The 25630-nt window shown below is 45.2% G+C and overlaps 4 protein-coding genes across 4 annotated transcripts; 1 reads left to right on the top strand and 3 right to left on the bottom strand.

The window, feature by feature from the left end:
• Nucleotides 1–1152: 1152 nt before the first annotated feature.
• On the top strand, nt 1153–2056 carry LOC100282331 (zinc finger protein 2). The gene has a single exon (NM_001155243.2). It carries the CDS (start codon nt 1292–1294, stop codon nt 1823–1825), a length of 534 nt encoding a protein of 177 aa, NP_001148715.1. The 5' UTR covers nt 1153–1291; the 3' UTR covers nt 1826–2056.
• Nucleotides 2057–7445: 5389 nt separating this feature from the next.
• Nucleotides 7446–9495, bottom strand: LOC100278588 (uncharacterized). Its single transcript, NM_001151818.2, has 2 exons — nt 9422–9495; nt 7446–9261 (listed from the first exon to the last, which is right to left on the bottom strand). The coding sequence occupies exon 2, from the start codon at nt 9243–9245 to the stop codon at nt 7935–7937; it is 1311 nt and encodes a 436-aa protein (NP_001145290.2). The 5' UTR covers nt 9246–9261; nt 9422–9495; the 3' UTR covers nt 7446–7934.
• Nucleotides 9496–11416: 1921 nt separating this feature from the next.
• On the bottom strand, nt 11417–17288 carry LOC100286178 (uncharacterized). The gene is made up of 7 exons (NM_001159066.2): nt 16960–17288; nt 15137–15641; nt 14037–14249; nt 13353–13657; nt 13141–13252; nt 12516–12752; nt 11417–12369 (listed from the first exon to the last, which is right to left on the bottom strand). Exons 1-7 carry the CDS (start codon nt 17013–17015, stop codon nt 11650–11652), a joined length of 2148 nt encoding a protein of 715 aa, NP_001152538.2. The 5' UTR covers nt 17016–17288; the 3' UTR covers nt 11417–11649.
• Nucleotides 17289–20829: 3541 nt separating this feature from the next.
• Nucleotides 20830–25106, bottom strand: LOC103633124 (trihelix transcription factor ASIL1). The gene is made up of 2 exons (XM_008654802.4): nt 23203–25106; nt 20830–21291 (listed from the first exon to the last, which is right to left on the bottom strand). Exons 1-2 carry the CDS (start codon nt 24203–24205, stop codon nt 21281–21283), a joined length of 1014 nt encoding a protein of 337 aa, XP_008653024.1. The 5' UTR covers nt 24206–25106; the 3' UTR covers nt 20830–21280.
• Between the last annotated feature and the right edge of the window lie 524 nt (nt 25107–25630).

A 25630-nucleotide genomic window follows, 5' to 3' on the forward strand; every position in this document is an offset into this window, starting at 1 on the left:
AGATGAGGATTGAGGAAGAAGGTTGTGTGATGGGTAATTAAAATTTTTTCTTTGTTTGATATACGTTGAAGTGGCGCAAAACGAGGCTCTCTTGAATTTTATTCTTGTATATATATAGAGATGCACATGAAAATGATTTATATAATAGATAACAACACTGGCGAGATTAGAAGATAGAGATAACATCATTATCTAGATTAGGAGAGACATCTCCAAACCCACCAGAATCAAAGGTGCATGACCATTTTGTGCTATATATAACCTTATATATTTATGAGACAACATCTGAGAGTTACATATTCTCCTCCAATTTTTCTAGTATAGAAAAAAAAATAGTCGCAGAAGACGCGCATATCCCGGGCTTCCGGGCAGGGCCGTTCCTGACTTTTCAGGGGCCCGGTGCGAAATCCGATATCGAGGCCCATCCACATATATATATAATTATATATATTATCAAATATTTAATATATAAAAATTATTATGCACTATTTTAAAGTTTACAAGATAACAAATGTAAAATATAGCAAAAACACTTGTTATCTCATATTATTAAAAATATCTTTTAACATTTTGTGATACAAAGTCATCTCTTCTATCATTGAGATCAATCTCATCCAACAACTTTTTTCGATATATAGAATCACCAAGCCATTTAACATCTCTTGAGTTATTGTTGATCAAAAATAGTTCACAAAAATATTTCAATTTTAAAAAGCTTCTCTCTGCCAAAGCAACCATCATATGTATAGTTTATAATACTCTCCCTATATCAAAATAGAATTTGTTTTGCTTCTTTAGTGGATTTATCATCATCAATATAAACATAAAAATTAAGAACTAAAACAAATACTATTTTGAAACGGATGGGTATTGGATAAGTAATTGAGACAGTTTAAGAATATAAACGAGACTAGTTGATAGCTCGATAACGCATCACACTTTACGTATTTGTGTCTATAATAGATAAGTTTAATAGGAAAAAATACTACCGTACAGTGGCTACGGGGCCCTCTATTTTTGGGGGCCCGGTGCGGCCGCACCCTTGGCACCCCCACAGGGACGGCCCTGCTTCCGGGCAGCGTACTGGCCATCCAGTTCCGGCACGGCGGCACCCTCTTTATATACCCCGCCCAAGCCACTGCATTCTCGCCCAGTCGCCCTCTTGGGCCTTGGCTTGGCTTCTACCCTACCCTGCAAACACACGCTCTCTCCTCCCTCGTGGCCTCGTCACTTCTTCTCGCACTCGTGAAACAACAACAAAAAAAGGTTCGATTTTTTCCCCCTTCGATCGATGGAGAACGCGCCGACGTCACACGCTCATGGCGTCAGCCTCGACCTGCGCCTGGACCCATCTCCGCTCCATCGCTCCGCCGCGGTGCCCGTGCCCGCGCCGCCCTTCGCTGCCGACCACCGCCCGGGGGAGGCCTTCGCCTGCAACTACTGCCACCGCAAGTTCTGCAGCTCGCAGGCGCTGGGCGGACACCAGAACGCGCACAAGCTCGAGCGCACCCTCGCCAAGCGCAGCCGGGACATCCTCGCCGCGCCTCCACCGTCGTCCCCGCCACCACCGGCCCCGGCCGTAGCCTTCCATGCTGCCGCGCCGGAAAGCAACAGAAGGAGCGGGCTCGTGCCGACCGCGTACTACGGCGCCACGAGGCTCGCGAGGGAGGAGGACGCCATGGCGCAGCAGGCGGCGCCACCGGGCTTCGCGATGGGCTGGGGTGCAGACACTGCGGCCGCCGCTGATGGTGGCTGCGGCCGCCTCGGCCTCGGCCACGGCCATGGCCAGAGCGGGGAGGAGATCGACTTGTCGCTCAAGCTCTGAGCAGATGCTTTGCATGCTTAGCTTGTTGATTAGTTGGTGCATGCAGCATATATCTGGCGCGCGTACGTCCGTCCAATTCATCTCATTCTCAGGCCGATCCGGCGCAAGTCGTGTTAGAATTTGCTAGCTAGCGGGTAGCCTTCTCTTGGATCAGCAGCTGGTGCTTTGAGCTCTGACTAGAATACGTATGTGTATATATAGCTGGCCTCTATATATAATTCATGCAATAACTAATCTTGAATCTATATATAGCGAAGCGCCTAAGCCATTCCATATATACGGTCTCGATTGTACTATCATTTATCTATCTACATCTATATATATATCATGCATGGACAGCATGCTCAAAAACAATGTACATATAGTACAAGTATATTGACGAATCTAGCATATGTATTATGCTCTGTATCTCTCTATCTACTCATGCTATCCAGTGCAATCTGCTCTATTTGAACGTCCATGTTCATTTTTTGAGGTAGCTAAATTTGTATCTCAACACGTATACGAACAAAAGGCCCACCACCAAGCAACTGAAGAGTTTCACCGGCCGTCTGTCCTGTTCTGTTCACAGGTGCTGTGTTCCATGCCTTTGCTTGTGTCTTTGGCAAAGTTGTGGTTAGCTAGCCCTTTCTTCTTGGAAGAACTTGCTTTGCCTGACTGCAAGAGTAGTCTCCCCAACTCTGAATGGAAAAACGCACTGATGGCCGGGGCTCGCTCTTGCTTGCAGGATCCGGTCGATCCATCGGATCAGTAGCTGGAAAAAAAATTTGGTGCAGCCGACTATAAACCAGAATGTTTGCAGCCCCTTACAAAAAAAAAAGAATTGACTCACTCGCAGCAGCAATAACACAACTAAAACGTTATCTGGTGGACCTGCATGTGGGGTCAATCCTCCTTTTTTGTGAGGGGCTACAAAAATTCTGGTTTACAGCCGGCTGCACCAAATTGTTTTCCAGTAGCTGCTCTGAAACGCTAGCTGGAGGGTACGCACGCCATATACAAACGTGGATCCATCGATGAGATGTGTTTACCTAAACTAAACCCACAACAGTCAACAGCATGCATGCATGGAGTATACTACGCACAGTAAAAAAAAAACCTGCACTGCATGCATGCACACACTCGCAAAAAACGCTTGCTCTTTCTGAACGAGTCGTCATCCTGCACGCATCCAGGATGATGAGCCATATTGGAACACCTGCCAATTGGGGGGGACATAAACAGTAGGAATTTGACGTTTACGGACAAGGTTAACATGTGCCCGGCCTGTCGCAGAGCAACGGAGAGATAGCTAGCATTTAGCAAATAAGACTACTACTCTTCTCTCCCTTTCTGAAAAAGGTGATTTGCCATGGCAGCGATGACAAGTACAGACCACAGAGACTAATAGCGATCCATCATCGCCAGTAAAAAAAAACGATTGACCCATCGAGAGCTGCTGAGCTGGTCTGGCTACGAACTCTTTCGTCTCGAGTGGTTAGCAAGAAAGCAGTCTCACATGAAGCCCTTGTAGCTCCCAGTTAGGAAACTAGATGTTAGCACCGCACCAATGCAAAGCTACCGCGATTTCTTTAAGTTGGGTACTCTCCATGCCCTATAGCTCCGCCAGATCAATCATAGTAGCGTACATGCCGGTCATTGTAAACGAGGAAAGGAATCTCTCAAAATAACTAATGCTGTAATATAGCCTAATGACATATACTAAGGAGATCTTGTACGTAGGATACATTTCCTTTCAAATTATAGAAAAAAAACTTAACCTAGTTTATATATTATATGCATGCAAGCTGAAAACTCCCCTAATTAATTAACGACTAGCACTGGAAAAAAGAGAGAGGAAAAGCTAGCTTAATCAAAGTGCACATTTGAGTACATGTATGTAGCTAAAGCTTGGTAGCTATATAGCCTATAGGTGCTTAGAGACTATATGCATGAGGGATGGCGACAACGGCGCGCGTTAGTAGTGCCCAGCTGGGGCAGCTGGAGTGGACAGTCACAATCCTAGCTTAATCCTAGTGCATGCATGTGACAGGACACAGACACAAGAAAATCTCAAGAGTCCTGTCCTAACCTGCCAAAAGTCCAGAGCGGTGGCAAGAGTCCAAAATCGCAGCCGCTGATTGGTCGCCTGCCTACAGGTACAGTACAGACTTGTTTGGCAGCAGCAGGCCGATCTGGCGGCCTCTTGTTGCCTGGCCTGGTGTTGAGTTGCTTGCTATCATGGTCATCTATGTATCTATCTATCTATCTATCTAGCAGAGATCACGCGTCTGTTGATCTACTGTCTGTCATATAGTACGTTCACACCCCTAAAGCATAGAAAGAAAGCTACTTCGGCTGATGGCACTGCAGTAGAACTGTAGAAGTCAGTCAAGTGAGGGTGGCCTTCGCGTTGGCTCAGCGCTAGCTCTTTTGCAGGCACCAAGGCAGGCAGGCAGCTTCCGAGCACGGTACAGTACCGGGGCGGTAGCAGTATATGTATGCCTGTTGGCTGTTGCCTGTATATATCACAGGCTCAGGCAAACATCTCGCCACGCCATGCATGCATGCGCCGCTTGCTTAATTTATCTCGATCGGCGAGGAGCGGAAGGACTCAGGAGAAATCTCAGGGAGAGCACATCATCGTACGTGTTGGAGCCAGACGAGGCAATCGGATCGGACAAGCGCGTGAATGAATATAATGATGGACCATGGTGGTGGGCCACACAGCACACACACTGATGAGATGAGATGAGATGATAGATTGATGAGCTTGCCGTGCCTCGCTCTCCTCAGCTAACTTCAGTTAGCTTTGCATCACCTATACGGTGTGAGTGTGACTCATCGGTGAACGGTGATAAGAAGCTGTCGTCAATTGATTCGATCAGCTCTGATTGAGGGTACCCAACGACTAATTAAACCACCGGTTAATTTCTTCGGGCTTCGGTTGGGGAATGCAGTAGATGGTTGACCGATAGCTGACTGGTCATTCATGGTTAATTTGTTTAATCGTGTATCTATTGATTTTTCATCACGTACGGCCGGAGGTATTTATCCTGGCCCATCAATATCTACAACGCCTCTATTTGATCATTGGAGGGGACTCTCTGTTCGGCAGTTCGTGTTCGATTTTGAGGGCGCCCTACTATCGATCCGAATCCGATATAGGGTTTGATCTCCATGCTATCCAGCAACAGCCCAATAAAACGATGTGTGACTTCTCGTGCAATATTTCTGATGGGTCAGAGACATCTCATCTCGCATGTCTTCTCGGCCTCCATCTTCGTCACCTTCCACCATGGCATGCGGGATTAGGGATGCACGGTTGGCAATGGATACTTATATAGATAAGTAACCATGAATAATTATTCATTGGATATAGGAAGGATGAAATTTGCTATCGGCAGGTATAGATATAATACGGTATCTAGGGGTAATTTTTTTTAAGGTATGGATATCCCACATAGGGATGGACGGGTAGATGAGCTGCTCTCCTTGGCGAACATGTGTGCTCCAGCCGCTGAGGGACACGTATGGCATACTCCCTGCATGCACTACTCAGCTGAGGCTAATGAATGTCTTTACCTTCTAGGTTTAAGGCAAGGCCTCAGTGAACCCCTAGGTCTGTGCCACCGCAGGCGATAGTAGTAATGATGTCTCCCATGGAGAAAAACGACACAACTCAGGGCCTTAGAGCGCACCAAGCGGAAGAAATACTATCATATCATATGCACGAAACATACGGTCATCAGGACTTGACCCAGTGTCGGGCAAGGGTCATCAAACAGTTCGGCTAACCGGGCTAGCCGGCTAGCATCCAGGCCGTATCACCGATTTCTTGAGAGAGAAAAAAATTATAAATTTTGATAACTTCTTATGCCAATTTTCTTATAAATACTATGGATTATTCTAAGACTTTTCGTTAAAACCGGATTTAAAAATACTCGTCTGAATTCAAACTAAACTTCAATGAAGTTTGAACAAAATAAAAAAAGGAAAACTTACTAAATGGGCCTACACCATCGGACCCCTCGACAAATGGGCTGGAACTCCTGTCGCCTTTGATTCCTTCAACTGTCCTTCCTTGTGTGGTACCGTGCTAAGGCTATTCACAACCGTTACCTCTAAATTTTTCCCCCTATATCATTTTTTCTCCTTATTTTTTTATCTCCCGCAGCGGTTCCCCCTAAATACTCCCCCTATACCCCACTATAACTATAAAATATCATTTTCTATATTAACTATTAATTTTTTATCTACTAACAATTACTCGTGGACCCACAGCACAATGTTTAGGGGATGAACAATGACACACTATATCTGGGGGAGAGAAGGGGGCCAGCGCGTAGGGGGCGCTGTAGGGGGCACCGCTCTGGCGGTAGAGTGCCCCCTACAGCCGGCATGCAAGAGAAGGGGGTTGCCAAGGGGGCACCGTTGCAGTTAGCCTAAGGCTATCCGCAACCGTTACCTCTAAATTTTTCCCCCTATATCACTTTTCCCCCCTATTTTTCCCCCTATTTTTTCATCTCCCGCAGCGGTTCCCCCTAAATACTCCCCTATACCCCACTACCACTATAAAATATCATTTTCTATACCAACTATCAATTTTTTATCTACTAACAATTACTCGTGGACCCACAGCACAGTGTTTAGGGTGATGAACAGTGACACGCTAGATCTGGGGGGAGAGAGAAGGGGACCGACACGTAGGGGGCGCTGTAGGGGGCACCGCTGCGGCCATAGGGTGCCCCCTACAGCCGACATGCAAGGGGAGGGGGCGCGGTAGCGTTCACCGTTGCGCTCAGTCTAAGTGCTCTGTCGGGTGTGACTTCTAACGCATACCTGCTTGCCCGATGTACTATGATTCTTCATCTTTTTTCTTTACTTTAGTATTACTCATGTTCGGTGTTTTATCCGGTGCTTCATCGGACACATCAAACGCTGCTAGGTAGCATGTTTTCTTCATTTCTTCACATCTCTTTGTTCAGGCCTCTTTCATCTTGTGTCTTCCTTTGAGGCGTTGATTTTCTAGATCACCATATTATCTTTATTCATGTCCACGTTACATTCTCTGAACTATATCTGTAATCACTAGCGAACAATATGAGTTAAAATTGTTATTTGTAGGCATCAGTACTAGGAGGATGTCTCGCCACTTGAGCGGGCAAAAGTGACTTTCTAAATGGTTCCTGGCGTTAGTTTGTTAACAAGTCTTGGCTAAAAATCAGTCTATCTATTAAGTTTTTCATTTGGATGCATCAGAGCTAACTTTTAGTTAGGTAATGATTAGCTCTTTTATTAAACGGGACCTAAGTAAGATGGAAGTATTTTTGTTAAATTTGTGAACACCGGTAGGGAAGAAAAATAATAATCAGAGCACGGCAAAAAAAAAACAACGAAGTGAGGACTCAAACCCACAATCACCTAATTATAGGAGTCAAATGCCTTATCCATTAGGCCATGGAGAGGACATTAATAAGTACTGGCCACCATAGCATTTTTCTTGAATAATAATGGCCCTGTTATAAAAGCTCTGCGTCCAGCGTGGGCAGCGAGTCATGACCCTCACGAAACAAAGGACACACGTATAGATGCATGTCAACTGCTCATGAATCATGATTTACATTCGGTAAGTGAATATGTCGCATCCCTTGAGTCTTTTCTCAAAGACAATGTTAACTGATCACTCATTACAAACTTCTTTTCCACAAGCAAGAAATGACACCCTATTAATCACAGGCCGTTTCGCTTCAGATTAAAGTTAGTCTGCAATCTATAGAGACAAACTCTGGGTAATTTACTAAGGGCCCGTTCGGTTGTACCGGAATAAGCCAGGATTCATTCCAGCTTATTAAAATCTATATAAATTAGATAAGTAATTCGGCTAGGAATTAATTCGGGGCTCCAATCCCAAACAACCGAACAGGCCCTCCCCGCTTCGGCTACTTGTTATCAGGATTCATGTCATGGATACGAATATTGGCAAGAGCCCTTTTCTGCACTGCCTCCAAATTCCAAAATTTATGCTGGTGATCACAGAACCTGATGATTTTCCCCAGCAGAAAGCATGCAAACTTGTTCAATTCAGATATCTCATGTCCGCTTCGGTTAATTGTTAATTGGTCAGGAATCAAGATACCTGGCCAATGTCGCTCAAGAAAGAGAGCCTTCTTTTAGCAACCTTCGATCTATAACACCAGGCTTCAAATGCCTCTGTCAGGTCAGGATATCTAACATGTTTCGACTGAAGCCACTCTGACAAAATCTCAGCTTGACTATTTGACGGCAGTGTCAGCACAATCGAAACAATTGCAGACTCCAGGCCCTGCCAGACCTCATTGTCCAGGTTTTCCTTTGGTGTCTCAGCTTCGCCGTCACCATCCTGATCGGCCTGATCAGCCAAAGATTTTGTCACCCTTGCGAATCGAATCCATAAATTCACCATATGACGGCGTTTTTCGGCTGGAAGGATGACATTGCCAAATGCAACAGCCTCCAGGACTTTTGCAGACACCTCTACCACCTTCAGCCTGGTCTTCAGACAGTCATCCCCAGTGCATACCGCGTCAACAGTTTCTACCATATCAGTGGACACTCCGACCCAGTAGACAACAATGCACTTCATCATCTCGAGCTTGCTCAGGACCTGAGAGACCCAAGAGATATCACAAAGAAAAAACTGTAACTCCTGCTGAAGCTGGCCGTGCTCACCATCAAGAGGAGGCGCCTCCTTTTGTTTCGTCAGGATAGAGCTCATGAAAGCACTGAACTGGCTTAGTAAAGCAGTGGCACAATCCTTCACTTGAGACTTCACAGTGTCGTTGTCAAGGGCTACCAATGGGGCGTCGTCATCTTCGGTGAGCATGTACTCCAGCTGCTCCTGAGCGGCGGACTTGAGCTCCCGCGCTGGCCCAGCCGCCGACGAGAGCGTCGCGTGCCGGAACGCCGAAAGGAATATGCTCGTCACCGGAGCCGGATCGATTGGCCGGAGACGCGCGAGGATGCACTCGTACTGCGGGCCGAGGCCGGGGACGGTCCTCAGAATCTCCTCCTCGTCGGCCTCCTCCCAGGGGGCGGACTCAATGTAGCCGGCGCAGGCGGCGGCGATCTGCCCGCATCCAAGGTGCACGGCCGCCTGGAGCACGCCCAGCGCGCCGCGGACGCCGAAATGCGAGCAGGGCTCGATGGCGTATAGGAGCCGGAGCGCTGTGACATAGGAGCTCAGGTCCAGCTCCTGGCAGTAGACCTCGACGCAGTAGCGCGAGCCGAGGATCTGGCACGTCGGCCAGGCGTCGGAGAGGCGGTCGGCGAAGTAGGTGCTGCCGGCGGCGAGGACCGCGGAGTGGCAGTAGAGCCACTCGTCGCGGCCCTCCGGCGTCCGTAGCCGCACTACCACGTCGCTGGTCGCTTGGTCGCCGATCTTCGGCCGCCCCGCCCTCATGCCACTGCTACTAGAGCTAGATTGGGGAATGAAACGACTATCACCAACAGCGCCGCTCGGCAATCGGACGGGGCATAATTTTGTCAAGAGAGAGAAAAAAGCAAAAGAACACGGAATCGAAGGAAGATGATAAGGAATTCGTAGCGGATTCTAAGCTAATTTCCAACCTCACTTACCGCGGCAAAGGCAAGCCAGGAACACGCCGAGGAAGGAGAGGCGGCTCGCGGCGCGGCGGATGGGGCAGGCGAGCAGGACGGAGGCCAGAGAAGCGAAACCAAATACCACAAGTTTCAGGATCACGAATCTCGATGCACGTTGGACGGAGCTGTTGCCAACGAGAAAATTAGGACTTCAAACCTGTTCTTCGAAGTTTTGCCATCCGGACCATTTGTTTCAAAAAACAACACTAAGAATATATTCCATTTTATTAAAATGACATTTTTTTTCCTTGTATCGGGAACCTGAAAGGACATATATACCCTTAGACTGATGAGTCCAGCATCTCGTGGAGTCGTGGTTGTGGATATGCAAAATGAGTACTAGTGTTGCACATATTTAGTAAACGTTTATAGCAGCTCATGGATACAGTCGTGCATACGGTCCTGCATCGTGAGACACGAATATCGAGGTTGCAGGTCTGACAACAAAAGCAAGTGTGTGGCTGCTGAACAGGATTATTGCCTTCATTATTTTGTTATTGGTCCTATAGAGTATTGGACCTCATACAATCATGATATATGTTCAATAGAGGATTGCATTTGTTTAGGTCTAAACTAGAGCTTATAGAAAATATGGCAATAGTTGATTGGGATAGCTTTGGAGACACATGGTGAGCAAAATATAATTGCAGTTTTGGGTGAAAAATAGATGTATGCGCTTTTAGGCTTAAGAGAAGAGACACCAACCGAATTTGTATGTGATGAACATGTTGTTAATAATGATTGTGTTGCCATTCCTGCTAGTGATGTCGTATCAAGTGAGATGGTTATTTCATATGATAAGAACCACTCAATAATGGATATTGGTACAATCTACTCCCTCCGTTCCTTATCTTAAGGTCACAAAGATTTGTTTTAAGTCAAAGCTTTAAAACTTTGACCAATAATATCTATAAAAATAATTATTTTTAAATTACAGGAATTATATAACGTGGCACATGCTTTTAATAATAAATAAATGTAATAGTTTTATTTTATTTAGTCAATATTTATGAATATTTTGCTATTAATGATCAAAGTTTCAAAATATTGACTTTTAGGACAAACCTCAGTAACCTTAAGATAGGGAACGAATGGACTACTCAATAATGGAGGAGCTCAAGATGGCGGTACGATAATTTACCATCAACAAGAAGTTTGCTTCATGGACAGAGAAGCCATATAAGAAGATATATCCATAAGATAGGGAAAAATAAATAAAATAAAATTATATAATATTAGAAGATTTATATTTCCAAGTGCTATTTTTAAAGAAATTCAATGAATATGATTAGTGAGCATGGTACACGAGTAGAAAAAACTCGGCAGCGACCTCCAGCGCCAAACCCACTAGCAGTAAAAAAGACACCTAACTCGCGTTCCACCCGCTCGTTGAGCACGGCGTGCTCCAACTAGGGGTGGTAATGAGATATAAAATTTACACCCTAAAGTTTAAGGATATTAGATCCGAGCATTATTTTTATTATTTTAAACTAAAATAAGTAAGGGCTCAAATGAATCGTGAAAAAAACATTTGGATTGTGATACATTACTACTCCTAACTCCAATTCATCAACACAATTGTCTACTTGGGCCTTCCAGGTGTTAATTTCCGACCTGAAGGGCCCATATCTTCGACAACCAATCGGGCTTAAATTGTTCCTCAGGCGTCGGCGTCGCCATCGGCTCCCGTGTGAGGTACGGGTGGCCGATGGATGCCTTGCGCACGGCACGGTTCTGTCCTTACCACATCAAGACAAGTTACATGCGTTGCATCCGGTGCTTAAAAGGTATGGTACACGTTTTAAATCTGAAACATTTATACCATGACTGTTTCCATTCTGGACCATTTTGATTTAACGTTGCCCCTGGATCTCGGCGGCAGTAGCCGGAGCAGAGTTGGCGCTGGTGACATGTGCTCGAGCTATACCAATGTTATCACTCATCTGTAGTGCTGTCACTGCTCTGGTCTCTAACAAGTCACATATGACGCTTCGAAATACTCAAGTTTATGCACTGCACAAAAGGTTAAGCCTATACAGGGTAGATTCTGGATTTAGAATTACACGATACATCTTCTTTTTCTATTACAATTCACGACACCTAAGATGGCTGTGCAGTAAAATTACAGTAGAGTATATATGCTACGGCTGCGATCGTTCGTACAACATGCAACTCCCAGCTGCGAAGCACAATATTAAGAAGGTTCAATCAAAATGGTCCGCGGAGAAATCGGGCTCGTCAGGCTTCTGCAGCCTGCGGATAGCGACGTCCTCGGTGCGGAACCTTCTGGAAGCAGAGGCGAGCTTGTGCATATGGGCGATGGCACCTTCAGCGATCGTCCTCGTGCCGCCGCCGCCGCTCGAGGTGCCCTCCTGCCTCGGCTTATCGCCGGTTGGGTGGTCCTCCGCCGACCACCACGAGTACGACTCCCAGCGGCTGAGGCTCTCGGCCAGCTTCCTCCTCTGGTGCTGCCGCCAAGCGGCCTGGATGAAGCAGGCGGCCCAGGTCCTCCAGTGGTGGGAGTAGAACCGGAACGTGTGCTGGAGCTTCTTGCTGTGGAGCCTACGGAACTGGTTCGCGACGAACTTCAGGTCCTCAGCCCGCAGAGCGAAGGCCTCCACCTCTGTGTGGCTCCGTACGGTCCTTGTCGAGAGCGGGAAGTGGACGTTGGTCTTGGGGAGCAGGGCCCACGTGAGCAGCTCCTCGCCTGCGAAATCGCCGGGGCGCAGGATGATGGAGTTGAAGAAGTTGCTGCGGCCACCATTTGTCGTTGAGCTCTCTAGTTTCCCGCGTATAATGAAGAGCATCTCGTTCACAGGATCACCCTCGCGAGAGATGTACGTGTTCTCAGGGCACAGGAAAGACACCAGCCGCTCACAGATGGCATCGAGAAGTTGGTTATCCATCTCAGAGAAAAAAGGTACCTGCATTGCAGAAATGCAGAATGGAATCAAAAAGCAATGGTGCAACAGAGCGTCAACTTGTTTATTACCATCAAGAAGCTTCCGAAAACTAAAAGCTCTACTTATCATCTGCGAGATGGGGGCTAGGTTATATAACCACAACTTACACGTCTAACGAGGTCCAAACAAAGATGACGCTGCACATCCCGACGAATATCAGCAGGCAAAGCTTGCAAGATGGATTCTTCTTCTACTCCTCTTGTAGCAAGCCATTTGACTTGAACGAACCGCCGCACACGTTCTTGAAGATGAGATGGGAGTTGATGGTGTCTCATCCACTCATCCATGTCCCTTTGCCTCAGCCTCCACTCTTCAAGCCTTTTACTGATAGACTGCAGGTATGTCTACAAGAAGAAGAATAGGAAGTGATCTCTGAATCAGACTTCAAGTGGGTTAGCAGTGTGGAAAATGGCTTGCTGAACACAGGAACAGCAATATCCTTATTTTTATCAGAAATCTCAAAACATGAAATGGAAGTTCATACTTTATATGCTTGAAGTTGAAGCATCCGTTAAAAAAAAGACAGAAAGTGACAATAGCCTAACACAGAATGCACAATAGAACTGATAACAAGGTAATTTTGCAAAACTAGTTCAGCTTTTAAATTGCTTCCAAATTTATCACATAATGCAATTACTAATGCTGAGTTAACTGGTAATACAAGCATGAAAAGTAAAGTATCGACCCCAAAACTTCTTAGTGTAGTTCAGAAGTGATAATTTATGACACTACCTGCATTTTGCCAATCAACTGAGCAAAGAGTATGAGACTGATAGCACCAATTGCTATCGCAAATGCATTCTCTGTGATAAATGCACTTGTCACGAGAGGATTTCCGCTTGAACTGAAAAGGTGTTAACAGACACAGAACAACACTAACATCAGTAACTGTATTAGACATACAAAGGAACCCAAAGTAACAGAGTATAGTGGTGGATCACTACCTAAGCTGCAGCAAGCCCCACCATAGGCAAAAGAAATACTTCTCAAGGAATGGAGATGATACAGCACCTTTACTCAGTGCACTAGAAAACATCCCGTAGTTAAATGATATACTACTATTCGTGGCATCACAGTTGGCAAATACTTTTGTCTTATTTGCCCACACAGAATAATCATTAGAACCATTATTCTCACAGCTTATAAAACTAAAGTTGCAATGTGTATCATTGTACTCAGCAACGCACTGCTGATCCCAGCATGTAATCTGCCGTTCGATGGAGAGAAGGTAATATATTGCACCAGTAATCTGCAGCAATGAACACAGGTAATAAGTAACATAATTTTAGTATCGCGCATACAAAAGTGTAACCACAAGATCCAAGATGATAGCATTGTTTCTCACAATTGAGCTCACATGCATGTCTACTTGAAACAGTTTTGTTGCTTTGTGCAGAACACAAGACTGAATTCTAAAGCATTCCATGATAATGGATATATTTGTCGAATCAAGAAAAATGACCAGAAAACAGATATTAGGTTCCATATAAAGAGAAGACAAGACTCCATTCTCAATAGCAAATAAAACCATGTGTGTCCCTTGGAACAAACAGAAGCTGAAATAAATTTTAATTAGGATTAACATCCCCACGAATTTCGTAAATGAAATTGAAAGTGGATAACCATACATGGCTTGCAAGCATGTAGAGAAGAAGATTGTATGCTGCTCCCCCCCAAGCTGACTTTGCAACTACTCCAACAGCTTTGATAATCTGATTGCTTAAAGGGATGATGAGATACATTCTTATGACATACTGAATTACAATTACGAGAGCAAATGTAGTGTTCCGGATGTTATAATCTGAGCTTTTTATCGCAGGCATAATTAACCACACAGTAACCTGCAAAACAAAATCACCCAGAAAGATTAATTCTTAACTAAATTTTTTTTGCACGAAATAAACCAAGTCATCATATTCAGTATTTGCAACAATCATCACTTAGGGGGTGTTTGGTTTCTAGGGACTAATTTTTAGTCCCTCCATTTTATTCCATTTTAGTCTCTAAATTGCCAAATACGCCAGACTAAAATAGAATAAAATGGAGGGACTAAAAATTAGTCCCCACAAACCAAACACCCCCTTAAAAATTTCAGCTACACAGGCGAAGTTAATGTACAAGCATTCAGCTAAGCTAGCTGATTAAATTTCAATACCACCACTAAACCTTTTAGTCCCAACCATGTTGGGTAGGCTAGAGTTGAAACCCAACATGAGCCACTAATGAAAAGGGGAAAATCAAGAGAACAGGATATAAATACATATAAGGCATCAATAACAGTGCTAGTATTAGCTTATTACAATAAATTTCATTGAATTCTTTCTTACGATCTAAAGTGGATGTCAATTAGATTCAGATGATATATGGCATGAATACATCTGAGTAAAAAGGTAGCTGGGTGCACCTTAAGTCACAATGTGGTTGTCGCAATTGTACGTTTACTGCCTACAATTTCCTAGGATAGGAAATAGCAACATCACCAGGAAGGTCGGATGACTTACTTATATTAAGGAAAATAATGACATGGACTCAACCCAAAGGCTTACCATGAGAATCTTACCGCCACATAGACGCAAATCAATCAATTTAGTCAAAATAATATGCATCTATTGAACATATACCACAGGTGATTGTAGTACCAATAAAAATGGTAAAATAAGAAAATGCAATATAAGCAATTAAATTATGCAACAAGGGCTGCAGCCACTAATCTTCGTGAGGCCTTTACCTGTGGAAGTGGCACAGCTGCAAGTATGTCTACAAAGAAATCAGTTCTTATATATCTTCGTTGAATCTTCTTAATATCCACAACAAGCTCTCCCTTTCCAAGGACTCTGGACTTTGGATCCACATATGCAGTATGAAACTTGATTGCTATGTTCAACATGTAAAATAAGTCAGCAAGTGATCGTAGGACAGTGATTCTTATGCTCAGTCCCTGGTCCTTGGCAACACATGAAGATCCATTGCCATTTTGTCTAATCAATGGAAGGTAATAGAAAAAAGGATCTATAAAAAGAGCAAACAAACATGCCACAAGGTACACCCTGTTCCATCTCAGTACAATATTACTTCCAGGGTCTAGAATACGCTGGTGCCAGGGTTTGTTGCTTTCATTTAACACCTTAAGCTTCTCAGGATTCTTCAGATCTATTCTATTTGCGCCAAATCTGTCAGCCCGTGTAGTTTGATACAATGACTTAGATTGATTTTGTCTCTCGTCGGGAAAGATCCTAAAGATAAACAGAAAGTTAGAAAAATAGCAAAAGCGCAAGAAATATAAATACAACAAAAACCAATGATTTTGGGTCGAAATAGTGTGGTTTCGAACCAAAGTAGTAACAATAGAAGAATAATACATAGGATTCCACGGACCATCTTCACCCGATAGGCAAAACCATTAGTTCATCATGCTACCTTCCGTTTAAGGGCTTGTTTGGGAGCAATGGAAATGGAGAGAATTGGAGGGGCTAAAATTCCCTTGCTATTCAATTTTAAATAACAAGGGGATTTTAGCCCCTCCAATCCCCTTCATTTCCTTTGCTCCCAAACATGCCCTAAGGGCTAGAGATTATCACAATCCTTAAAAAGTAAAAGTGTCTAGAAGCTCTCCTTACATCACTAATATAGAGAAGAGAATTATAACAGAGGTCCCAAAAGAAGTCTCTAACTCTTAATTGTAAGACAGAGATATATAGTAGTCGTGATTGTTGGACAAAAACAGCTCTTTTTTAAACTAAGCAAGTTACAACTGTTTAGCAAATAGAACCGTACTATTCAATTTACCATGCAATTGCATGGGATTCAGGCTAGTTGAAAGGGGGGAAATGAAGATTGTCCATAAACCTGAATATAAATGCAGGACAAACGTTAAGCTTGAACAAATGAAATCTAGTAATGCTCTCAAATTCTACTGCCATTTTCACAAATTATCATACGATTCTGCCATGCTCATGCACACTAAATTAAACCAACGCGTTCTTGTGGACATGACGAGTTAGGGGGTGTTTGAATGCACTAGAGTTAATGTTAGTTGGCTAAAAATTGGTAGTGAAATTAGCTAGCTAACTATTAGCTAATTTGTTAAAAATAGCTACTAGCTTAACTATTAGTTGGATGTCCTCACCTAATTTTAGTAACCAGCTATTAGCTTTAGTGCATTCAAACATAGCCTTAATCTCCAATAAAGATCTCTCAGTCTCCAACTCTCCATCCTAGAGTCACTCATCCCCTCCAGCAAAACGAACTTGAATCCAGGCTTAAACGGGATCAAAGCTTAAAATTGGTACTATCCGATTCCTCGAGGTAACGAAGAGCCTACCAAGGTACACCACCACCTTTTATGTCCTCTCTTCTAGAATCGAATCCGAACCTCCCCCCCCCCCCCCCCCCCCCCACCCCACAAAAAAAAAACTCAGCAAACCCAAAGTCAATCTCAGTTCAGCAAAATTCTAACAGCAACTCATCGACTCTCAGCAGGCAATCCAAAAACGTCAGAACTTAAAATAGATCGCGGTGGAAAAGGAAGCCGTATGGAATCAAGATGTGTACCTGTTGTTAGGCCTCCTCTGCATCTCCACCTCATCCTGGACCCTGGACCCAAACATGCCGGCCGCTCTGCTCTCCCAACTTCCGCCCGTCCCGTCCAAATCCCGCGTCGAACTGGAGCGAGACCAATCAGGGAATCAAAGAGGGGGCAGCACACCCCGGTTCCAGATCACCACCATGGCAAACTCGAGTTGTTCCGTCTGACTATTCCTAAGAACTGAAGAACTCGAGTGCAAGAACGGGGACAGGGAAAAAAAACGATCTTTCTGCGGTTCTTTTTAGCCAGAGAGGACAGCGAAGGGGTGGACCAAGTGGTGACGGCCTGTTCTCATGAAAAAAATTTGGTGCAGCCCTGCTGCAAATCATACTGTTTGCAGCCTCTCACAAAAAGACAGATAGACCCCACCTGCAGGTCCACCAGATAACGTTGTAGTTGTATTATTGCTACTGCAGGTGGGGTCTATCATTATTTTTTGTGAGGGGCTGTAAACCAAACTGTTTGCAGCAGTGCTGCACCAATTTTTTTTCCTGTTCTCATGCATCGGCACTGACATGTGGGTGCACATTAATGGCCAGTTATTATAACAATAATCCTAAACTCTGGAAAAATCTACATAGTTCCCTAATCTTTAGAATGCGGTCTATTTCACTCTTTCACCTTTAAAATTAGTTATTTAATCCTCTCAACTTTATAAAATCAATAACCATATGGACGTTTTTAGTTAGCAGTTTTGGTGACGTAACATGATCTAAGTGGAGTCAATTCTGCCTTTTTTTATTCTGGCATCTTATAATATTCAAAATTTATATAAATTTACACAAAAATCAGTAATTAAACATTATATTCGCTAATATTTCTAAATTTTTAGAAGTAGCAAATTAAATACTAAAAATAAAAAAACTACATAAATAGATCTTAATATTTTTATCTATGTTTCTCTCTTATCTCCTATATATTGGATGGACACTTTTATAAGATGTATACAGTTTAAACATAGGCCGGATACATTATAAACATATGATTTCTATGGACCCTCTCTTTACTACTGAACTGCTTAAATAATGGTCATGTTTGTTTTAGCTTTTTTCATCTTCTGGGCATTAGAATCTGTTGCAGACTGTCAAACGCACAGTTTTTCAGCTAGCTTCATGAGAATCATTTTAGTCAAAACCGTCCAAAATTAATGTAAACACAAAATTGACCGAGTCGTTGCGTTCTACATCCTAAATTTTATAGACTCTTTTATCTTCCTCCGCACGTAATCTCCACGATACTTATATTGCTAAGTACTACTATACCTCAAAGCAGTCGCCTGAGCGACAAATAACACCATTCAAATGAAACAACAGAAAACAGATCACCTATTGTACAACACAAAAATGTACTGAGCTGCTCAAATGATACAGTGATAAATAGATATATCATTAATCAATGCGCGGCCTGGAATCTTTGAAAGGTTTTGATTATAGAACTATTACAATATGAAGCAAGAACTGTGGATACTACCAGTGTAAAGTATTAAACAAGATTCGACCTATTACAATTGAGCAAAATAAGCCACCTATCAACCCAGGGAAGGTAGCTTACGTTTTTATTCCCAGAACACGAGACTGCAAACTAAAGGTTTTTATTTGACAATACTGGTCCTGAAACCCAAGTCAGGTACTATTGCCTAACTACTCCCAAAACACTGAGCCAAAATATTTTGTTTCATCATCTTGAAGTATAGTTTGGAGTCATCGTCCATTGTGCTTGTGTCTGTTTGCTTAATGTCCTTGTCCTGCGGGTCTCGCTCCAATTGAACCTTGGTCATCTCAAGCTCATAAAACTTGTCATCACGAACCTTCCGGTATTTATTTGTTTCTTGCCTTTCTTCTCTCATCTTGTTAACTTCTCCAAAGAGAATATCACCATATCGCAGCCATCATGTTTTCTCGCTCATCATCTTTCCTCCCTAGTGGTTTGTCAACATTGACAGGACCATTACTATTAGCCTCATGAAGGTCTTTCAGCTTTGAATCTTTGAAAGTCCACTTTGGCTCATGCCTAAGAATAATCCAAACGTGAAAGACAAAAAATGTCTTTCCTTGATGGTCTTCACGAAATTTCGCTTTCGCTTTAGCAAGCTACAAAATGACAATGATAAATCATGTGAGCAAATGCTGCTATGTGAAGAAATTGTTGTATAAACATATGCAAATTTCACCTTGTCATCACTAGTTTTTCCACTTTCATTTTTTTTCTTTCTGTGGTGTCATAGTAATGTTGAAAAATCTTCACTTCCTTTTGAATTATACCCCAACAACGCTTCAAAGACGACCAATTACTATCACACTCGAATGTCCTATTCTTGTGAAAGTATTTCCATACTCTTTCCCAAAATGTGCCATCTTTTTTATCTCTTCAATAATAGGGTCTTTACTCATATTAAGATAGCCTGAAACTAATAGTGTGTCCTCTTCACTGAATTTTTTGGATCGGCACCTTTTAGTTGAATGTGAGCTCATTTCATTCAGCCCCGGTGATTGTACAACTTCAATATCAACTTGCACATAATCAACTGAGACAAAATCATCTGCAACATCCTGGCTTAGTAGTGACGTGTAGTAACCACTCTGGGAGAAGCAAGAATAAAATAGTTACTAGAACCTAAAAGTATTGTTGACACAAACACGAGCAAAGCAATTAACAATAAATGAACATCAGTGTGAAGGAAATCAACCGAAAGAAGTTCATGGAATTCAAACCTAGAATCAGATGCCATCCAAGAGGGATCAATGTTGCCGAACATTGAGCGCGGTCCAAGATGAATTGTCACTGCTGAACTGTGACCGAGATGCAAGTTGAGGGCGGTCAGCAACTCCAACTGCAAGGGGACCTGTTGATTCTTGCCGAATTGCATCTATGGCAGTGTTTAGCGACGACCTTCGACGACTCCTTTGTGGCTGTTGCACCTTCCTTTGATCCATGGGTTGGAGTTCGAGGTCGCTGGAGCAGGACACGCCGACAGGTTGCAGCAGGGCACGCCGACGAGATGCCAATCCTGCGTGCCAACGGTGAACCAACCTTGCGGGTGACGAAGATGATAATCCTGTGATCAAACTGCGGACGTACCTAGCGAGTGAAGAAGTTGAAATCATGTGCGTCGACAGGAGAGAACAAGGCTTGTTCGCTGGCGGCTGACGAACGAGACAGGGCCCTGGTGTGGAGACGGAAGGGAACATGGCATGTACGTCTCCGGCTCAGCAAGTTGGAAGGACAGACGGGGCAGACGGAAACAACTGTGTGCCGGCGACTGCTCATCAAGGGTGTTGATGGCCCATCGATGAAGGGGATGGGGATTCACGAAGGGTTCGACGGTTGAGATAGCCGGACTCCTATGTTGGGTTATATATTTATAGGACTCTAGGGTTCGAGTCCTATATAAATTTGCTTAAAATTTATAAATGAGAACCATTTTTGAAAAACTATTTCTGAGTCTTAAACTCTTTAATTTAAAATATGACCCAGTTTAGCATCTTTATTGGAGTTGCTTTTATATTTAAAACCTAAAAGGTCGAGTCCTACAATTATTTGACGTTTTTTTTAAAAAAATTAGGATATGTGTTGGAGCAGATTTTTTGTATTACAGCCCTATATTTTAAAATACAACTCCGTTTAGAACTGAGAAGTCTCGTTTGTATGCTTACAAAGATATAAGGGGGTGTTTGATTTGAGGAATCACTTCATCCAAAATATGGTGGTGCATCATGAGTCAATTCCTCAAATCTAGTGGAATAACCTCATTCCTCATATTAGTACTAACTAAATAACTATAAGAAATGAGCTGATGGTGGATCAACTCAATCCATTCCACAAACCAAACAAAAATGTGAGGAGTGAGAAGACGATGGACTAGATCATTCCTCAAACCAAACAGCCTATAAAAGTCTCGCTCGCATATTTACATCTAAGGCTCGTTTACGCAGAAGTCGTTCTACCTGGTCATCGAGGCCTGAAGGGGAGTACATTTTTACCACAGCATTGGTGATTGCTGCTTCATTTCTTCACAGCATGGGCATGTGCTTATACAAATGGTGGTTGTCACTTGTCAGTAAATTACTACACGAACAGAGGGCAGAAACTTTCAGACTTAGGAAGTCACTGATTCAAAAATCGCTTCTATAATCCCGCAATGGGCCAAACAGTCAAATCTTCGCTCCCATTATTGCATCTGTAAGTTTACAGCTGACTATTTCTCAATCAGACTCGGTACACTTGCTGCACAGGAAAAGTGAGGTGCCATGTACGCTGAGGATAGAATCAACTGCCGGGCATGCCACATCACCCGGAACCTGAAATTCACAAGCCCAATGGTGAGAAGAGGATTGGCCACAGGAAAACAACATAAGGTGAACAGTGCACCTACATGATTCAGTAAATTGTATATGGCACAAACAAAATTTGTCCTATATAACTAAACAAGCACACATGTGATTTGAATTCGTTTTGTAAGTCCAAACTGAAATTGGAATGCATATGCAACAGTAAAGAGGTAGAGCTATAATACTACCTCCGTTCTCGAATATTTGTCGTCGACTAGTTCATTTTTGAACTAAAACGCGACAAATAAAAAAGAACGTTGGGAGTACATAGGAATGCAGGTTGCCTGTACAATGCAATAACATCATTAAAGCTAAATAACAGACAGGATAACATCTGAGCAGCATAAGAGGTGTGAGCCTATGTAAGGTAACGACGACAGAAACCCCAGGAAGTAAGCATTGAACGGGAAAAGAAGTACACAAATCACTCAGTGATTGCAAATCCTTCAAGAACTTAATCTTATTGTCTTTTTTTTATCAGAACACAGTGAATATTATATCCCTATCTCAATATCATCAATAGGACATATGTGGGTGACTCTGCATATAGGCTGGCAGTGGCAGGTAGACAGATTCATGATTAAAAAAAGAAGTATTATGCCTCCAACTTTCATGCAATTTTAGTCACATAGTAGGGAAGAGTTCTTAGCAAATTAGAAAGTGCACTTGAATAAGAAGACACAAGAAGTAATCCCACGATTCAACATGTTCATCCTACTTTTACACAGCAATGCTTTCTAGGGTATACGCATGTGATCTCAGTCTATCGATGGCCCCAGCATGTAGTCAGAAACAATCGTATCCATCATGTGAATGATAGGAACGCCTTTTCAGTTTCTACTTTTGGGGATGCACGGAATTTCAGAATCACACTAGCATACAAATCACTAGCAGTCCATAGTGTATATGGAGTTAGTAGATGGTGTATTATGCAGTTCCAATCCGTTTCTGCAGGATATAAATGTACTCATGTCTGTATTTGAATATTCAGGAGCCATGTGTTTGGAACACACAGGATCATCTCGTTAATGTAGAAGTGTTCCTTTTCATTGTGAAAGACTAACATATTCCACGCATTGCAGCAATATCTGTACTCTGAAACAAATCTTGTACTAGAGCTGCGCATTGCACTTACATTACAATACTATCACAAGTACTATCCATGTGATTGGATCACTGTGCGCCCACACCCAGGCTCGCGCGAGCGTGTCCCGTCGCATACGAGCATACGGCCTATCCCCACGTATCTGCGGATGCAACCGAATAAGTCTAGACTACACAAGTGGGTGCAGAGCCAGTCTCCTGGATGTAGCGAACCAAACACGTGCTAAATGCTGAGTCATGGTCAATGCATGCGAGGAGTCTGACTCTCCTAATTCGGGCTCTCCTAATTCGGGCAACCAAACACGCGGTATCAGCCTGCGATGAATCCCTTCTATGACAAGTAAATAAATAAATGATCCCGGAACACGAGCATTATGTCCATTTACTATGGAAAGATCTTGACTCACAATAACAAACCAATACTTCATTTCTAAGAATTAGCTGAGAATAATGAAAAGCAGAGAACAGCAGCAAAGTTGGAATGTTACAGCCCTACCACAGCATAAACTCTCAAATTGTCACAAACATTACATAATAATCAACTTCTGATAGAGAGAACTGCTATAGCTAATTTAGGCTGAGACTCCCAATTCTATTCATATATTCAGGAACAGGCACAGAAGTACAGACCTAACAAATGGGGGACTCTAACACAGAGAAAGCTATGTACTCTCGAGGGAAAACTTTGCTTTGTCATGTTGTAACCATATAACAAGTTTTAGAAACTTTTTTGCGAAAGTATAAAATTTTTATCAGGATGTTGTGTTTGACACTAACCATTCTCGCCTTTCTTGGTAAGGGTGTCCACTTCAGCTGTTACTGACGAACTGACACCATTCTTTCCACTGCTCTGTTTCAATTTCTTTGCAAAAAGCCTAGCGATCTGAAGGTGCGTTTTCGCCATGATCTCAGTTCTCTTGAGCTCCATCTCCCCCTTCTTAATCTCAGCTTCAACCCTCATCCTTTCTGTCTCCCTGTACATCTCCATCCTGGCGTGCTCAATCTTCAAGAACGAGCTAGCCAGCAGCTCGATGCTCTTGGCTATATCGAATTCTGTGCTCTTTCTCTTGCTGGGCCGGTCCCAGGCCTTGTCCACCTCCTCCACGTCCTCGTCGGCCACCTTACTCCTTGGGGAGCTCACGTTGGCATCGCTATCAGCAGGCCTGCTCTCCTTCTGCATGCTGTTGTCAACCTTCTCCGCTTTATCCGGGACAGCGCCATTCGTGTCGATGTTCATCAGATCAGAGAATGCACCTGGAACTGGAACTGCCTCCCGCAACTGCGTGGCAAAATCGGCTAGTTCTACCTCGGCCTCTGGTTTCGCCGGAGCTCGCAAGTCTATGCTGCTAGTCAGCTCGGGCTGCTGCACCTGGGCAGAGCAGACGGGCGGCCCTTTGAGCAGCCCGTCCATGCGGGCAAAGAACCTCCAGGTCGGGCCGGCGGCGGCGGGGCCCGCGCGCGCCGCCGCCGCGGCCTCCGCCCGGTACCGCTTCTTCATGGACTCGATCTTGTTCTTGCACTGGTTGGGGGTCTTGGCGCTGCTGCCGCCGCCATGGCCGGGGGGCTTCCCCGCGGCTGCGGCGTCGTCGGCGCAATGCACGGACACCTCGCGGGCGATGTCGACCCAATCGCTCCACTTGAGCTTGGCGCGGTTCCGCAGCAGCCACTTGGCCTCGTAGGCCTCGAGCAGGCGCAGGATGCCGCTCTCGCTCCACTCGTCGCGCTTCTGCGCCGGCGCGGCCGCAACCGGCGCCGTGTCGGCGTCGGGGAGGCCGTCCATGGCGCGGGAAGCCGGGGAGGGGGCCCGAATTCCGCAGCTTAGGCAGGCAGGCCGGCCGGAGCAGCGCTATAGCTCTATACCATGGCTGACGGTCCTGGAGGAGGAGGAGTCTGTGGCATGGGGAGATCTTAGCTGAAGCTACTGGTGCATGAGCCGCCGAACAGCTTTGTCAGAGACTGGATTTTCCGAAAAAGGGGACTGAAGCTTAAAATTGCAGTGATCGGACAGAAAGATTGGTAGTAAAAGGGGCCTGGTGATGCTGAGACCTGAAAGGTCAGAAAAGATTTACCCAAAGCAGCAAACTTCGGGAGTTGAAACTTGCTTACACCAGAAAGGAAGGCAGGTATTTCCCGGTGTTTTACGCGGCAGCAGCTGCTGGCGTGTTGGATCAAGCGGCCGAACGGAACGCGGCGTGGAAGAGGAAACCGAGTTGGTGACTGGGGAGTCGAGAACAGTCAAGGCCTAGTAGAGCAAGGGAGAAGAGGATGGCTGGACGGGAGCGGCGGGATCTGCGCTGCCAAATGCACAGGGGAGGGAGGAGGTGGTGGTGGTGGTGGTGGGCGCGGAATTCCGGGGAGAAAGGCGCTTGTCTTCTCCCGCCGCGGCTGATGAGTAGGAATCGGCCCGCGGGGCGAAAGAAAGGGGAGGAGGGAGCACGAGGTGGGGAGGGGAGCCGCGGAAAGTGGGAGACCGGATCACCGGAACCGAGAGGAGGCTGGCTGGGGCTGGCTGGCCCGGCGGGGGGCCCCGGTCCGTCCGTCGTCCTCGTCCTCGTCCTCTTCCTTCCCGCATCAACCGCCCGCGTGCGCCCGGCGCGCCACCTGCCGCGCGCGCCAGCTGGGGGACCCTGGGCCCCGCGCGTCAGCCAGGCGGGCGCCGTGGACCGGGCGCTGCCCGTGGCCGTGGGGGGCAGCGGGGTGGAGTGGACAGTGGAGGCGCGCGTCGGACCGCATTTTAATTTTTAGGTTAGGCAGGGCGGGCGCCGGGCGTGGCGGAGTGGGGCGTGACGCCAGCGCTGACCGGATCCCTCCCGTCCCCAGGGCCGACGGCACAGCGCGGAGACCGCGGGGCGTGGCGGGACGGGACGGGCGGGGTTGGAACGGAAACGCGTCTGCGGCGCGGAGTGGGAGAGGCAGATGCAGATCACGGAGAAAATCCATATCGCGAATGAGCGGAGCGCGCCGGGTAGCGGCGGCTTTTGTTGGGTGGTGGCGCTGGACTGTACCGGGGGTGGGAAGGGAAAGTCAGTGCGGCGTGCGTGGAGCCCACTCCCAGCGCATGCGGAAGGCGGGAGCGGGTGCCCTCGTTTTTCCACGGCAACCAGCGGGCCGCGCGCGGCAGGCAGGCAGGCGGGCGGGCGCCCGCGGTTCAGCTGCGGTTGGTAGCGACCTCCATCCACGGCACGCGCCGCCCCACCCCCACCTC

Source organism: Zea mays, chromosome 7 (assembly GCF_902167145.1).
Source record: "Zea mays cultivar B73 chromosome 7, Zm-B73-REFERENCE-NAM-5.0, whole genome shotgun sequence".
NCBI lineage: Eukaryota > Viridiplantae > Streptophyta > Magnoliopsida > Poales > Poaceae > Zea > Zea mays.

What these genes read in the sequence shown, in the direction of transcription:
- LOC103633124 (XM_008654802.4), bottom strand. Translation starts at nt 24,205, where the DNA reads ATGGACGGCCTCCCCGACGCCGACACGGCGCCGGTTGCGGCCGCGCCG.
- LOC100278588 (NM_001151818.2), bottom strand. Translation starts at nt 9,245, where the DNA reads ATGAGGGCGGGGCGGCCGAAGATCGGCGACCAAGCGACCAGCGACGTG.
- LOC100282331 (NM_001155243.2), top strand. Translation starts at nt 1,292, where the DNA reads ATGGAGAACGCGCCGACGTCACACGCTCATGGCGTCAGCCTCGACCTG.
- LOC100286178 (NM_001159066.2), bottom strand. Translation starts at nt 17,015, where the DNA reads ATGTTTGGGTCCAGGGTCCAGGATGAGGTGGAGATGCAGAGGAGGCCT. An exon ending in TCTACATGCTTGCAAGCCAT is followed by an intron (nt 13,658 to 14,036) that starts GTATGGTTATCC and finishes TCATTGCTGCAG; the next exon opens with ATTACTGGTGCAATATATTA. An exon ending in AGTTGATTGGCAAAATGCAG is followed by an intron (nt 12,753 to 13,140) that starts GTAGTGTCATAA and finishes TTCTTCTTGTAG; the next exon opens with ACATACCTGCAGTCTATCAG.